At 45.3% G+C, this 13,659-nt stretch overlaps 1 protein-coding gene across 4 annotated transcripts in view; it reads left to right on the top strand.

The window, feature by feature from the left end:
- TRIM66 (tripartite motif containing 66) overlaps positions 1-13,659 on the top strand; it is a 72,230-nt gene that overhangs the window by 26,673 nt on the left and 31,898 nt on the right. The window contains exons 5-12 of one of the 4 annotated variants that reach the window (XM_074401063.1): positions 148-179; positions 5,702-5,787; positions 6,624-6,727; positions 8,601-8,748; positions 9,914-10,046; positions 10,376-10,492; positions 11,922-12,036; positions 12,600-12,746. In XM_074401063.1, the coding sequence (XP_074257164.1) occupies positions 6,719-6,727; positions 8,601-8,748; positions 9,914-10,046; positions 10,376-10,492; positions 11,922-12,036; positions 12,600-12,746 (669 nt within the window). In that variant the 5' untranslated portion in view covers positions 148-179; positions 5,702-5,787; positions 6,624-6,718. Of the gene's footprint in view, positions 1-147; positions 180-1,445; positions 5,788-6,569; positions 6,728-8,600; positions 8,749-9,802; positions 10,047-10,375; positions 10,493-11,921; positions 12,037-12,599; positions 12,747-13,659 lie in introns of those variants that run through there. The other 3 variants (XM_010341420.3, XM_010341481.3, XM_074401064.1) reach the window with 3 other exon arrangements.

Here is a 13,659-nt window from a genome sequence, read left to right as displayed (position 1 = left end):
CCCTGTCTAGTATCCACTCCCCGAGGCTTCGGCCTTGCAGCCCGGCTGGCTGCAGCATGCAGGGTGGGTGTTCCTGGGTGCTTGGTAAGCACCATCCTCTGGGATCTCTGTTGGTCTCACCTGTCGCTCTTCTGACTTCTCTCCCAGGTGTTACTCTAATCATGGCAGCAGGGCTACAGGTAAGCCTGCTGGCAGCTGGGGCAGAAGCACCAGTCACTTTAGGGGTGACTTGGATAAAAATTTGTCTGTCTAGCAGGGACTGGGTATTTGGGGTTTGGGCGCAACATGTTTCTTGAAGGTGGTGCTGCTCTCAGTGGTGGGTTGGAGGAAGCCTTTGGGGACTGTGTTGTGGGGACCTTGGCTGGTGCTCAGTGGAATGGGGCTGCCCCGGGGGTGGGAGAGCAGAACTGTTAGTGAGGATGTGCAGCCTGCCAGAGGATACAACTAGAGTGGTTTTTCTCATTGCTTCGTGTCTGACAGAGGTGTAGGGAGGTAGAGCATCTTCCCTGTGGCTACAGAGGTAATCGAGGACTGCTTAGTGGTTCAAGGTATCACCTATGTTATACCAGGGCCACGTGGATTTAGCTAAGCCCCTCTCTGTCTCAGGGCCTTCATCATCATCTGTGTGGTGGGTATCGGCTGGATGAACAGTGAAGTTCTGTCCAGCTTTGGATCTGTAGGTTGGAATGAGCAGAGGAACATCAGGCTCCTCCAGAGGATGCGATTGCTCTGTTGGAGTCAGAGCTTGGACCCCAGCTCCAAGCTACCTGGAGCCCTGGACAAGAGCTGTAGAATGAAGGGCTTCCCAATCCTCAGGGGGTTGCTTAGCATTGGCGTCAACCTTATGTGATGTATGTATCCTCACTTGGTGGCCTAAACGAACTTGATACCAGCTTTCTGAGGCCTTTTTGGGATTTCTCTCCTCCCCTACCTCCCGGTGTCCACATTGCCTTGGCCTTGCTGTTCATGTCTGAGAGGTAGACTACCCAGTGTGGACCCCACTTCCTTGCTGCCTCACTAAGTCCTACGCTCAGCACGTGTTCTAGGTCCCAGCAGCGGTCTTTGTAGTGCTAAACCTCAGGCTGCACTCTAGGCCTGCTTATGGGTCCTGCAGTTGAGCTGGGAGTCTGGCTCCCAACTCAGTGCCAACAGCCAGGGCACAGGGTTATCAGGTCACTACCTGTCTGTTGGGAATCTGCCCTTTTCTCTGCCAGAGGGAAACTACATCACAGCTGAATTCAGTCTTTGTTAACTTCTTAGAATTTCTTTTTAAAACTGGGCTAGCCTGCCTTTCTCAGCTGCATGATACAGGAGACAGCTATCAGGCTGAGCCACAGGGAGAAGGGAGTGCTCTCTGAAAGGCGCTAGGTCTCCTCAAACTTGGTTGTACAAAAAGAATCCTGGGGATTCTTTTTTTTTTTTTTTTTTTTTTAGACGGAGTCTCACTCTGTCGCCCAGGCTGGAGTGCAATGGCACGATCTTGGTTCACTGTAACCTCCGCCTTCGGGGTCAAGCGATTCTCCTGCCTCAGCCTCCTGCATAGCTGGGATTACAGGCACGTGCCACCATGCCTGGCTAATTTTTATATCTTTAGTAGAGACAGGGTTTCACCATGTTCATCAGGCTGATTTCAAATTCCTTACCTCGTGATCCCCCTCCGTCTCAGCCTCTCAAAGTTCTGAGATTACAGGCGTGATCCACAGCGCCTGTCCTCACCTGGGGAATTTTTTAGACATGTAAAGTGCCTGGTTCAGAGAGTGGTGGTATACAGATGTGAATTTGTCTCATGCCTCTCAGAGATGAGAAGTATTTGCACTTGTGACAGATGGACTGAATGTCCTCAGCTTTCAGAGCTGCTCCCCTAGGCTCCTAGGCTTTCAGGAGCATCTCTGGTGTCTATGACTTCCTCATTCTGGAAGCAGAAGCCCCACATCTCATGGGGATAATTGTGTGGACTTGGGGTCCTGTCTCCATACTTCTCAGAATTGATGTTCTTGTATGTGAAATACAAGAGTGGGACTGTTGCATGAATAATAATTATTAACTGAATACAATAGAAAAAAATCATATCTAAATAATATTTTATGTACAATGTGATTTAAATATTATTTATACTAAATTAATATTAAATATTGTTAAGTAGATGTTTGATTATACACAGCTCTAAAAGCTGATATATTCCAATTGTCTAAAGTAAAACTTTGTTTTGGTATCCTCATTGAAAGATGGGGAATCTCATAAAAATATAAAAAGTCAAGGTTGACACAGCTTGATGGGTTTAGGGAACTTCTGAGGGAAGAAAAGAATTTCTGGACAAAGGTGCTGTGACACAAAGAGAGTGCATGTCATTTGGGTCCACCCTGGGGCCTGCAGCCTCCCTGGGACAGTGCCTGCACCACTGAGATGATTCTCTGTCTCTGCTCTTTGCTACACAACCCTTTTTAGAGGGCTAATCTCTTAAATTCAGGCTTCCTTTCAATGACAAGCTTGTTCCCTGACTTTCTGACAAGTCTGATAGCCAGGGTACCATTTGGCTATCTGTTCCATCCCATCTTGCCCAGGAGAATATTTTTTTTAATTTATTTTTTATTTACATATATATTTTTGAGACACAGTCTTACTCTGTCGCCCAGGCTGGAGTGTAGTGGCGTGATCTCAGCTCACTGTAACCTCTGCCTCCCAGGTTCAAGGAATTCTCCTGCCTCAGCCTCCTGAGTAGCTGGGATTACAGGTGCCTGCCACCACCCCTCACTAATTTTTGTATTTTTAGTAGAGACAGGGTTTTGCTATGTTGGCCAGGCTGGTGTCGAACTCTTGATCTCAGGTGATCCTTCCACCTTGGCCTCCCAAAGTGTTGGGATTACAGGTATGAGCCACCATGTCTGGTCTCCAGGAGAAAAAAAGCCTGGTTACTATAGGCAGAATAAATGGGTTGGATGATTTGTACTTCCCTGCATTCCTATTCCCCTCATGTTAATGGTGTAGAAAGTAAGGTTGAGTGAAAGGGGGTGTTACCCAAGGTTACATAGTTAGATACTGCCAGTCCTGGGCCTAGAACCCGTATTTTTAAATTCATAGCTTTTCCCAAGCCCCACACCTCTGCTTTCCTTATCAACCTGCACTGGCTTTTTTTTTTTCCCCCAGAAAACTTCCAGGTGTCTTCTTAGTACTTTCAGTGCTGTGAGTGCAATGAGTACACATGGAACTCACAAACCCAAAAGAAATGCAGTTTTCAGCTGGGTGTGGTAGCTCATGCCTGTAATCCTAGCACTTTGGGAAGCCAAGGCAGGTGGATCAGTTGAGGTCAGGAGTTCGAGACCAGCTTAGCCAGCATGGTGAAACCTCATCTCTACTAAAAATAAAAAAATTATCTGGGCGTGGTGGCAGCTGCCTGTAATCCCAGCTACTCAGGAGGCTGAGGCAGGAGAATTGCTTGAACCCGGTGGGTGGAGTTTGCAGCTAGCTGAGATTGTGCCATTGCACTCTACCCTGGGTGACAGAGCAAGACTCCATTAAAAAAAAAAAAGAAAAGAAAAATATGTAGTCATTTACCATCATCGACTAGATCAGGCGTCCCCAAACTACGGCCTGCGGGCCGCATGTGGCCCCCTGAGGCCATTTTTCCTGCCCCTTGCCGCACTTCAGGAAGGGGCACGTCTTTCATTGGTGGTCAGTGAGAGGAGCACAGTATGTGGCGGCCCTCCAACGGTCTGAGGGACAGTGAACTGGCCCCTGTGTAAAAAGTTTGGGGATGCCTGGACTAGATTCTTAGAAACTGATTTTAAGAAAAACAATGTACGGCAAGTCCTTAAGTAAACATCCTTTTGTTATAATGATGAAAAAATTGATTTCATTGTATGTCATCATGCTTAAAGTTGCCATTTCCAAGAACCTATCGATGTTAAGTGAAGACTTACTGTCTAATTGTCCAATCTGCTAAAAACCAGGTAATAACCTTTAATACCATCTGTGGTTTATTTTTGAAGCAGACATATGAACAGGTAGTTAAAATGCAATGTGATATTTGTTGTACTAGAAGGATGTTCAGGGCGCTGCAGGAACCCAGAAGAGGGACTAATTAACTCATCCTGGGGGAAATTAACCCTGCTTCTCAAAGGTGGAACATTTGAACAGGTATGAAAGGGTGAATAGGAGTTTATCTGAAAAGGAGGGGGGCAAGAAAGAGTATTTCAGAAGAGGAAACAGCATTTCTCACAGACAGAGAATCATGCAAAAGTTTGGTGTACCAAGAGACAGCAGAGATGTTGGGCATGGCAAAAACACAGGGTGTATGGCAGGTGAAGGTAATGATGAGGCTAGAAAGAGATAAGGTCAATTTACAAAGGGCCTTGAATGCCAAGCTGAGGACTCTGGCTTTAAGGTCAAGGGAGCAGAGAATGTGTGATGAGACCTTGTCTGACCTATTCACTTCTCTTTTTTCATTCTGCTTATGAGGCTATATTATGATGACTGATGTTTGGGCATCTGATACCAGGGAAGTCTTGTGGAAGTCATTTTCACCAATTAGAGCAGCATTTCTGTCCTGGGCTCAGATGAAGAGGTCTCCCTAGAGTAAGCCAAGTGGAAGAAAGGGACAGTCCCCTTATTCCCCTGGATAATGTCACCTGTGAAGAGCATCCTTTTCCACCTCTGGCCATTGTTCTTGACAGGCAGGAGAATATGCAGGACATTCCAGATGCAGTCCTGTCATTAACACCCATGGTTCCGCAAAGACTCAGAAAGGTTTTCTCCTTTTTTTCTTTGGTGGGGTAGGGGAGTGTTAAACTATTATTTTTCATGATTTTGTGGATTTTGATTTTCCCAGGACATATCAGTTACCTTTTACTAGATAACAAGCCACTTTTAAACTTGGTGGTTAAAACAACTGAACTTTATTTAGTTTATGATTCTACAGTTTGGCTACTTGGGCTGGGATTCTCTGGGTGATTCTTCTGGTTTGGCCCGGGCTTAGCTAATTATGTCTGTGTTCACTCTTGTGTCTGTGTTCAGCTAGTGGGTTAGTTGGGGCTAGCTGCTCTATGATGGCCTCAGGTGGGATGCCTGAGACAACTGAAATCTCTCATCTTCCAGCAATTTCAACGCCAGGTTAGATTTTTCACATGATAGTCTTAGAGTTCTAAAAACAAGAGCAGAATTATATAAGGCCACTTGAGGTCTAGGCTTGGAGAACTTGTCACTTTTGCTACATTTTGTTGGTCAAAGAAAGTCATGAGGTAAGCTTAGATTCAAAGGGTGAAGGGTCCTACGTTTTTTAAAAATTAAAAAACTCGTCACTGACTTGAAGCTCATGGAGAGTCTTACCTTTTGATGGTAGGATTGCAAGGGTATGGATGAGGGAGGGGAAGAATTTGTGACAATTTTTTTAATCTACCACTCAAACTAACTTTCATCACCAGAGAGAGTTGATAATTGAGTTTATTGCCATACTATGAATAAAATATGAGGAATCTTTTGAATCCAAAGTCGTGGAGGACCATGTGATTTCTGAAGTTTTATCTAATTTAATCTGCATAGCAACTCTTATTTTCCCTTTCTATTTTATATATGAAGAAACCGGGGCACAGAGCAATTAAATGAGATAGTGTCTTGCCCAGGCTGGTAAGCCTGGTCTTTGGACTTACATTTGTCTGACTGTAACTCTGGAGCAACTGCCGTCATATCATTATTTCCTATTTTGAAGAGACGAGACAGAGGAGACTGCAGTGGTACTGCTGCATTCACTGCCATAGCCATCCCCTTTCAGATCACCCTCATCCCTGGACACAGGTACCTTTCCCTACTCCAGAGGCTCATTTTCTTGTTCCCAGTAGGTTGACTGCTCTTGGGGTGGGCCAGAAGAATAACTATGGTCTCCAGGGTGGGAGTCTTTTGCTGTTTTTATAGTCCAGAAGCCCATTATGCTGAAGAATGTGTTAGAAACTGATGTATTTCTCTGGGGAGAGAGAGTAGGTCAAACTGCTCATAGGTTTTATTTATATATATATTTATGTATATATCCAACATGGACTAGGGGGAGAGAGCCCTCCAAAAGACCTCTGAGCCTCAGGGGCAGGCTGACTGGTATATGCTGTACTAAGAGAAAAATACCTCCTAGATGAGCAGGCAGGGAGGCCTTGCCTTTCTCTGACCAAAGTCTTCTGGAGGCTGTAGCTCAAGATCTTCTGAGTCACCCTGCTACATGGTAACCTTAATGACTGGAGCTTTGCCCTTGGCTAAACTGACTCTTTGGATCTTGGCTAGTAGTGGGAGCTGTGCTCTCAGGGATGTGGAATGAGGAATGGGAGCAGCAGGAAGGCACCTGATTGTCAGAACCAAAGCAGGGTTGCTCTTGTAGAATGGCTTATGGGGAGGGGAGGAAGGTAGGACCAGGTAAAGACAAGGATGTGAGGAGCTCAGATGTTCTGTAGGGAAGGCCCCATTGGGATGGTCATGTTCAGGGTACCCACATATTAAATGCAGCCTATGGCATCAATTGTAGCTCATTTTGGCACACTCGATTATTGCCACATATCTTGGTGTTGTATATTAGAAAGCCTCATGTCCAGGCCTTGGGTGTAATCAGCCATGTTGCCCTGACTCTGCTATCTTTCTTTCCCACACAGAGCTCATCTCCTGTCCTGGGTGTAAACGAGTATATCTTACCAGGGATGTAACCGAACATTTTTTTCTGCAGTGTGTTCCTACTGAGCAACCCAAGATGGCCAGGGTAAGTCAGGACAAGGAAAGAAGCAGCTGATCTTTTTCAAAAATCTGTGAGGCCCCTGTCCATAAGTCTGTCTATCTACCCATCACTCTGATTTGTTACTTCTCCGTCAATTTTCCTAATCATCCATCCATCTATCTAGAAGAAAATAAAAATGGGTCAGTTGGGGAAAACAAAGAGTGGGTTTTCTATTAAGTGAAAATTACTGTCTTTTTTTTTTTGCTGTCAATCCTTTTAGCAGCAGGTGAATGAGTTAAGGTATATTAAGAATTGCTTACTGTATCTATAGTTATTCTTCTCTCTCTTACAGCTCTTACTGAAAAATACCAGTTCTGGGCTTTTGTTTTATTTTTTATCTTCCTGAGTTGAAATTCATGTTCTCACCTCAGTCTCCCCAGCCTGGATTAAATGGGTTTATTAATCTTGCCTATATTTAAACACTATCACTTTTTCCTGAGTTTCTTAAATTTTTTATCACTTACTGGCTGGCAGCCCTTCTGTTCCTCTTTCCACTAGGGTATCCTTGCCACCACTTTGTATTAATTCACCAATTTGCTTACTTGTTCCTGTGTCTGATTTATGTTGAATGTCTCACATGTGCCAGGCCCTGTGCTGGGTATTAGGGAGATAGACTCATGTACCCTACCTTCAAGAAAGTCATAGTTTAATTAGCAAAACTTCCGAATTCATATTAGTTTGGTGGCCTGTGTGATTCAGGCACAGATAGGCCAACTTTTCCGAATCTCCCCTTTTCTTGATGTTTTATATCAGCTCTGGCAAGATATTTGCTTACTAAATGAATGAACATTTGGACTAGGAGAGGCCTAGGTACTCTCAGATCAGGCAGACCCAAGTGTGGAGCACAACTCTGAACGCTGGTCTGTACTTGCCCTTTCTTGGCTGCATTTGACCATCTTGCTGTGTATTCCCATATGTGGGCTTTCTCCTCTCTGAAGCACACTGAATTTTCTGACTTTGCCTATGCTTTCCCTCTGTTACAACATTTTCCTCCCTTGTCTGCCTGGTGAACCTACTTGTCATTCAGTATCCAACTCAAATGTTTCCTCTTTGTAAAAACTTTCCTGGCTACTCCTAGACTGAGCTCCTGGAAGCCTGCTTTGGTTTCCTTAGCATGTGTTGCATCCCTTTTATTGCAGCATTACTCAGTTAATGCATACCATCCTGTGTGCTATAGATAGCATGAGGTCAGTTCCTTGGCTTATCCATCTGGGTATCCTTAGCTTCGTCACAGGACTTGTGTGAACAGCCCCTTAGACAGCTGCTGCTGCTGCTGCTGCTCCTTCTCCTCCTTCTCTTCCTTCCTCTCCTCCCCCTCCTCCTCTCTTCTCTTCTTCCTTCTTCTTTTTCCTTCTCCTTCTTCCTCCTCCTTTTTTGAGACAGGGTCTTCCACTGTTGTCCAGGCTGGAGTGTAGTGGTATGTTCTCAACTTACTGAAGCCTTGACCTCCTAAGCTCAAGTTATCTTCCCACCTCAGTCTCCCCAGTAGCTGGAGCCACAGGTGTGTGTCATCCCTCCCAGCTAATTTTTGTATTTTTTGTGGATATAGGGTCTCACTATGTTGCCAAGGCTGGTCTCAAACTCCTGGACTCAAGCAATCCTCCTGCCTTGACCTCCCAAACTGCTGGGATTATAGGTGTGAGCCACCATACCTGACATAGCCACTGTTCTTTTGCTCACAAAGGATGCGTCCTTTCACAAGCCCTGACATATTCCTCCCAGACAGCTCTCCAGAATAGACTACACTCCAAAATAGAGGAATAGGCCTGCAGGACCCCATTCTTTAGAGGGTTTGCCACTTGTGTAGGCAGACCTAAATGAGGATATTGCCAGTAACTCCAGAACTCTCTGCTTCCAGAACTGCTCCGAGTGCAAGGAGAAGAGGGCAGCACATATCCTCTGCACCTACTGCAATCGCTGGCTGTGTAGCTCTTGCACAGAGGAACACCGACACAGCCCTGTCCCCGGGGGTCCGTTCTTTCCTCGGGCCCAAAAAGGATCTCCAGGTACCAATCTCACCTCTCCGCACCCACTTCCATGCTCTAAAGCGGGCTGAACCTTAGGATCCCTGGAAAATAGCTCTCTGATCTTGTTTCCCTACTGGGAAAGAAAGAAGGGACAGTCTCAGAGCCTTTCCCAAAGGAAATCTTCTTCAGCGTCAGAGTGACTCACTCTAGTCCCTCCCTGTTGTGGGCAGGGGTGGATGAGTGTGGATAAAATGGTACAGGGAGGAAAGTGTTGAATTATTGTGGAAGCTAGCTGAGCTCCCTATCTTTCACCTCTAGAGCAATCATGCCACACTTCTAATTTAGTTACTTAGTTAACTTGGTCTGGATCAGGGCTTGTCCATTTGTCTATAGCACCATCTATTTTATTTTTATTTTTATATTCTTTGAGATGGAATCTCACTCTGTCATCCAAGCAGGAGTGCAATGGCGCGATCTCAGCTCACTGCAACCTCTGCCTCCTGGGTTCCAGCGATTCTCCTGCCTCAGCTTCCTGAGTAGCTGGTATTACAGGCATGAGCCACAGTGCCTGGGTAATTTTTGTATTTTTAGTAGCGATGGGGTTTCTCCATGTTGTCCAGGCTGGTATTGAACCCCTGACCTCAGGTGATCCACCCACCCTGGCTTATAGTGCCAGGATTACAGGCGTAAGCCACTGCGCCTGGCCACCATCTGTTTTTAATAACAATCTTCTTGAAAGTCTTTTCTCAAGGCCCTTGAATTGTGGGAGGGGTTCTACATCTGTCAGATCCATAAGAACCAGAGTTCATGATCCGTGTGATCTAGCCTGGGGCCTGGCAAGGCTGGTTTCAGCTCCATTAAAAACAAAATCCGGATTAATGAACAGGTTGAGGTTAATTGTGAAGGATTCATTATTCTGCAGGAGATCTATGTGTAGTAGTAGCAAGTGCCTTCTTTAGCCTCTGGCAGGTAATGGGATGCTGGGTCTTGACAGTGTGCTACTTCTGGACAACTGGGCAAATCCAGCCAAGCTAAGCTCAAAATTCTCCTTGTGCCCCTGGAGAGGCATCTGTTTGTACCACCTTCTCCCAAGTTCTGTGTCTCTGCAGCGTCCTCTGAAGGCTGAGGGCTGTGCAGCAAAGCCTAACTGAGAGATCTGTCTACCTGAGCAAGAGAAGCCCACTTTCTCCATCTTCTCTGGCAGGAGTGAATGGTGGTTCTGGAGACTTCATCTTGTACTGTCCTCTACACACACAGGAAGTACTCAAGCTATACTGCGAGACATGTGATATGCTCACATGCCATAGCTGCCTAATGGTGGAACACAAAGAACACAGGTGGGGCTGACAGACTGCCTGAAATGGGCTGGGGAGGGCTCTGGACTTCTTAATTGTGAGAGCTCTGGGGCTCCCCATCCGTCAAAATCTTTTCTCTGCCCAAGCCAACCTGCAGCCCCTGGGCTGAAGTTTTTCTCTGTTCCTATTGTGGGACTTCTCTGGAAAAGGCCTACTGGGACAAGAGCCCATGGTGCCTTAGACTTTCCCTAGAAGTCATCACAGCTTCCATGGGTCTGGCTGAGACAGTGCCCTGTGGAGATTCCTGCTTGGTTGGCATGTTCAAAGTAGGACTCAGCCCTTCTCAACTTTTTCTCTGCCTCATCCCTTAGGTGCAGACATGTTGAAGAAGTTTTGCAAAACCAGAGGATGCTTCTGGAAAGTGTGACTACACAGGTGGCACATAAGAAATCCAGTCTACAGGCATCTGCAAAGCAAATTGAGGACAGGTAGTACAGGCTAGTCCCTTGCCAGTGCTGGAAATGCTCTGTTCCTATACACCCAGGGTTCCAACACCAGGCCATCAGATGTAGTGACTGTGAAGAGCACATGTGGTTAAGCAGATGTGGACATATGTCCTAAAAGGCATATGTCTTGGCCTTAGAGGTCTCAGGGCTGGGGAGTTGTCATCATGTCATCACTTGGTGACTGAAGCCAAGCTAGGTCAGGATGATCAGAGTGAGCTGGGCCAAAGCATACACCTTATGAACTAGCCAGAAGTCAGTGCTTGAGAAAAAGGGTACCAAGCAGACACTTGAGAAGAGAGGGCTGCTCATGATGAGGGTGGAACAAGCCAGGGGCAATCTGTGCTTTATTACCTCTTTTGCCTATGTGTTCTCTGTAAATCTGCAAATGACATGAAATCATTGGCCTTTTACATAGGAAGAGGAAGTGGTAGATGCTGAGAGCTCATTATGTGGCAAGCACTGGCTTGGGTATCATGTATGCATTATTTTGTTCAGTTCTTGCCATTCTTTCCATCAGGGATTATCTCCATTTCACTGATGAGGAGACTGAGGTTCACAGAGGTTAGGTAACTTGTCTGAGATCACACAACTGGCCAGTGACTGTGCTGGGTTTGGACATTAGGTCTGTGGTGACTTCAAAGCCCATGCTTTTTAAGATTTTAAAAATAGCTTCATTGAGATATAATCTACACATCATAAAATTATTCTTTTAAAATGTGTAATTCATTGGCCTTTAGTATGTTCACAGAATTGTGCAACAGTACATAATTACTGTCTACTTTTAGAACATTTTCATCTCCCTCAGAAGAAGCCACATAAACATTCTTAGTCATTCCCCATTCCCCCAACACCCCCGGCCCTCAGAACCACTAGTCTACTTTCTGTCTCTTTTTACCTCATGGCGACATTTATTGGAGCATCCTCTATTTAAAGACAACAACAAGTTACAATAAATCATTCCCACACTTTCTCTTTTGGTCCTACCTCTAGTGCTGTGTCAACTGGTGGGCTACTGGTTGACCTGGATATAGACTTGAGGTTTTACCTAGAGAAAACCAAGTTGAACTTTGGGCCATTGGCTCACTTAGATCAAGTGGGCTGGGTTGTACAAAAGGTGGGATGGTGGAGGAAGATTCTCTCTCTCTGTCTCTCTCTCTCTCTCTCTGTCTGTGTGTGTGTGTGTGTGTGTGTGTGTGTGTATGTGTATATATATGTATGTATATGTGTGTGTGTGTGTGTGTGTATATATATGTATGTATATGTGTGTGTGTGTGTGTGTGTGTATATATTTGGTGTCTGTTGGGCCCTGATCTCAATAGGCAGTCTCCAGGTTGGTTCTTATGTTTGTTGTCTCTTGGTCCTCATAGGCTGTGAGGAAAGCTTACTATGGTTTGTCCTATTGAGTTTACAGGATTTTTGAAGTGAAGCATCAGCATAGGAAGGTGGAAAACCAGATCAAAATGGCCAAGATGGTTCTGATGAATGAGCTGAACAAACAGGCCAATGGGCTTATAGAGGAATTGGAGGTATGTATAGGCAGATGGACCAGATGGTTCAGAAACCATGCACATATCAAACTAGTCCCAGCACCCAGGGAAGCCTAGGCTATAATTCAGATGTGCAGCTTCCATAGCTGTCTGCTGCTCCCTGTATTTTAAAATGTCAGTCTAATTTTAGGAGGGTGGCTCATGAAGGGCTGGAAAATCAGTTCAAACTGAATTTTGATGCTATGTCTCTTAGGCAGTCTTTCATCCTTAACTACACAGGGTTATTATAGTCTATAGTCTTGGAAGAGAAAGTCACAAAACAAACCACCTTCTTCACCGATTTATGCACGAGATATAGACATTTATTCATTTCCTCATTCATTTATTACTCATTCTATATTTGCACCATACAATCTCCCACCATCTCTCCCTCTCCTTTTCCATTAGCCAGCAGCCCATGGCAGCACTCTGCCCTACTGTCATCTCAGGGCTATCGTCTCATCTGATTCCATCAGTGACACACACAGGCCACCAGACTTCCCAAGCAGGTAGACTACAGTCCAATAACAGGATCAAGGACTCTGTCTTCTCTCTGTACCCAGGGCATTACTAATGAGAGAAAGCAGAAGCTGGAACAGCAGTTACAGAGCATCATGGTTCTCAGCCGTCAGTTTGAGCATGTGCAGAATTTCATCAACTGGGCTGTCTGCAGCAAAACCAGTGTCCCTTTTCTTTTCAGCAAAGAGCTGGTAAGAGGAATCTCCCACCTTCTCAGCCTGTCCTTGAAGCTTATCAGAGCACCGCCTTTGTCCTAAGGGCAATGAGGCAATCCTTGGAAATGCCTTTTCTTTTTAGGATGGAAGGAGGTATTCCTCCTTCCATCCTTCAAATTCAATCACTGCTTTTGGGTTAGTAAGTAAACAGTATCTTTAACCAAATGCCACATTGCATAGAGGACGCAGGTGCTGGAATTGTCCTCCCCTCCTGAAGGTAGCTCAGTTGGGAAAGTCTGTAGTTCTTTGTTGTAGGTCAGTTATTTAGACATTATCCTCGACATGAGCAATGTGCTGGGCATCTCATAGAAAGTTCCTGGGGCTTATATGGGGAGCTAAGAGAAAAGGAGTTGGAGATAAGGTTGAAGTGTTAGACTTGAGAGGATGACAGTGCCCAGGAGAGGGAGCAAGAATTTTGAGAGAAGTTGATGGAGTTTATATTTGGATACTTTGAATCTAAGGTGCCTATAGAGCATCCAAAACCAACTCTAAGCTACCTACTATTAAAAAGCTGTTTTAATATATGGGTGTGGAAGTAAGAAGAAAAGTTTGTTTGGAGAAGGAGATGTAGGAGTCACCAGGAAATCAGTGGTATCACCTTGGAAGAGTGTGTGGAGCAAGAAGAGAGAAAGTCAGGAACCCAGGGAATACTGTCATTTTCAGCGTAGACAGAGGAAGAAGATGAGTGGAGGAGAGTGAGAAGCAATGGTCAGAGGTCAGAAGCAAAACAAAGTGTGATACAAAGAAATGAACAGAGTTTCCAGTTTTAAGTGGCCCGTACGTCAATGCTGCATGGGTGAAAGAAGATGAATAGTGAAGAGCAGCCTTCAGATCTGGGAATGAGGCTATCATCTGAAAGAAGCTCCAGCAAAGCAGAAGGGTCAAAAGC

This window comes from Saimiri boliviensis, chromosome 6, assembly GCF_048565385.1.
Source record: "Saimiri boliviensis isolate mSaiBol1 chromosome 6, mSaiBol1.pri, whole genome shotgun sequence".
In the NCBI taxonomy this organism is placed as follows: domain Eukaryota; kingdom Metazoa; phylum Chordata; class Mammalia; order Primates; family Cebidae; genus Saimiri; species Saimiri boliviensis.
The sequence above is the reverse complement of the archived record's forward strand: the minus strand, read 5'-3'. Positions and strand labels throughout refer to the sequence as shown.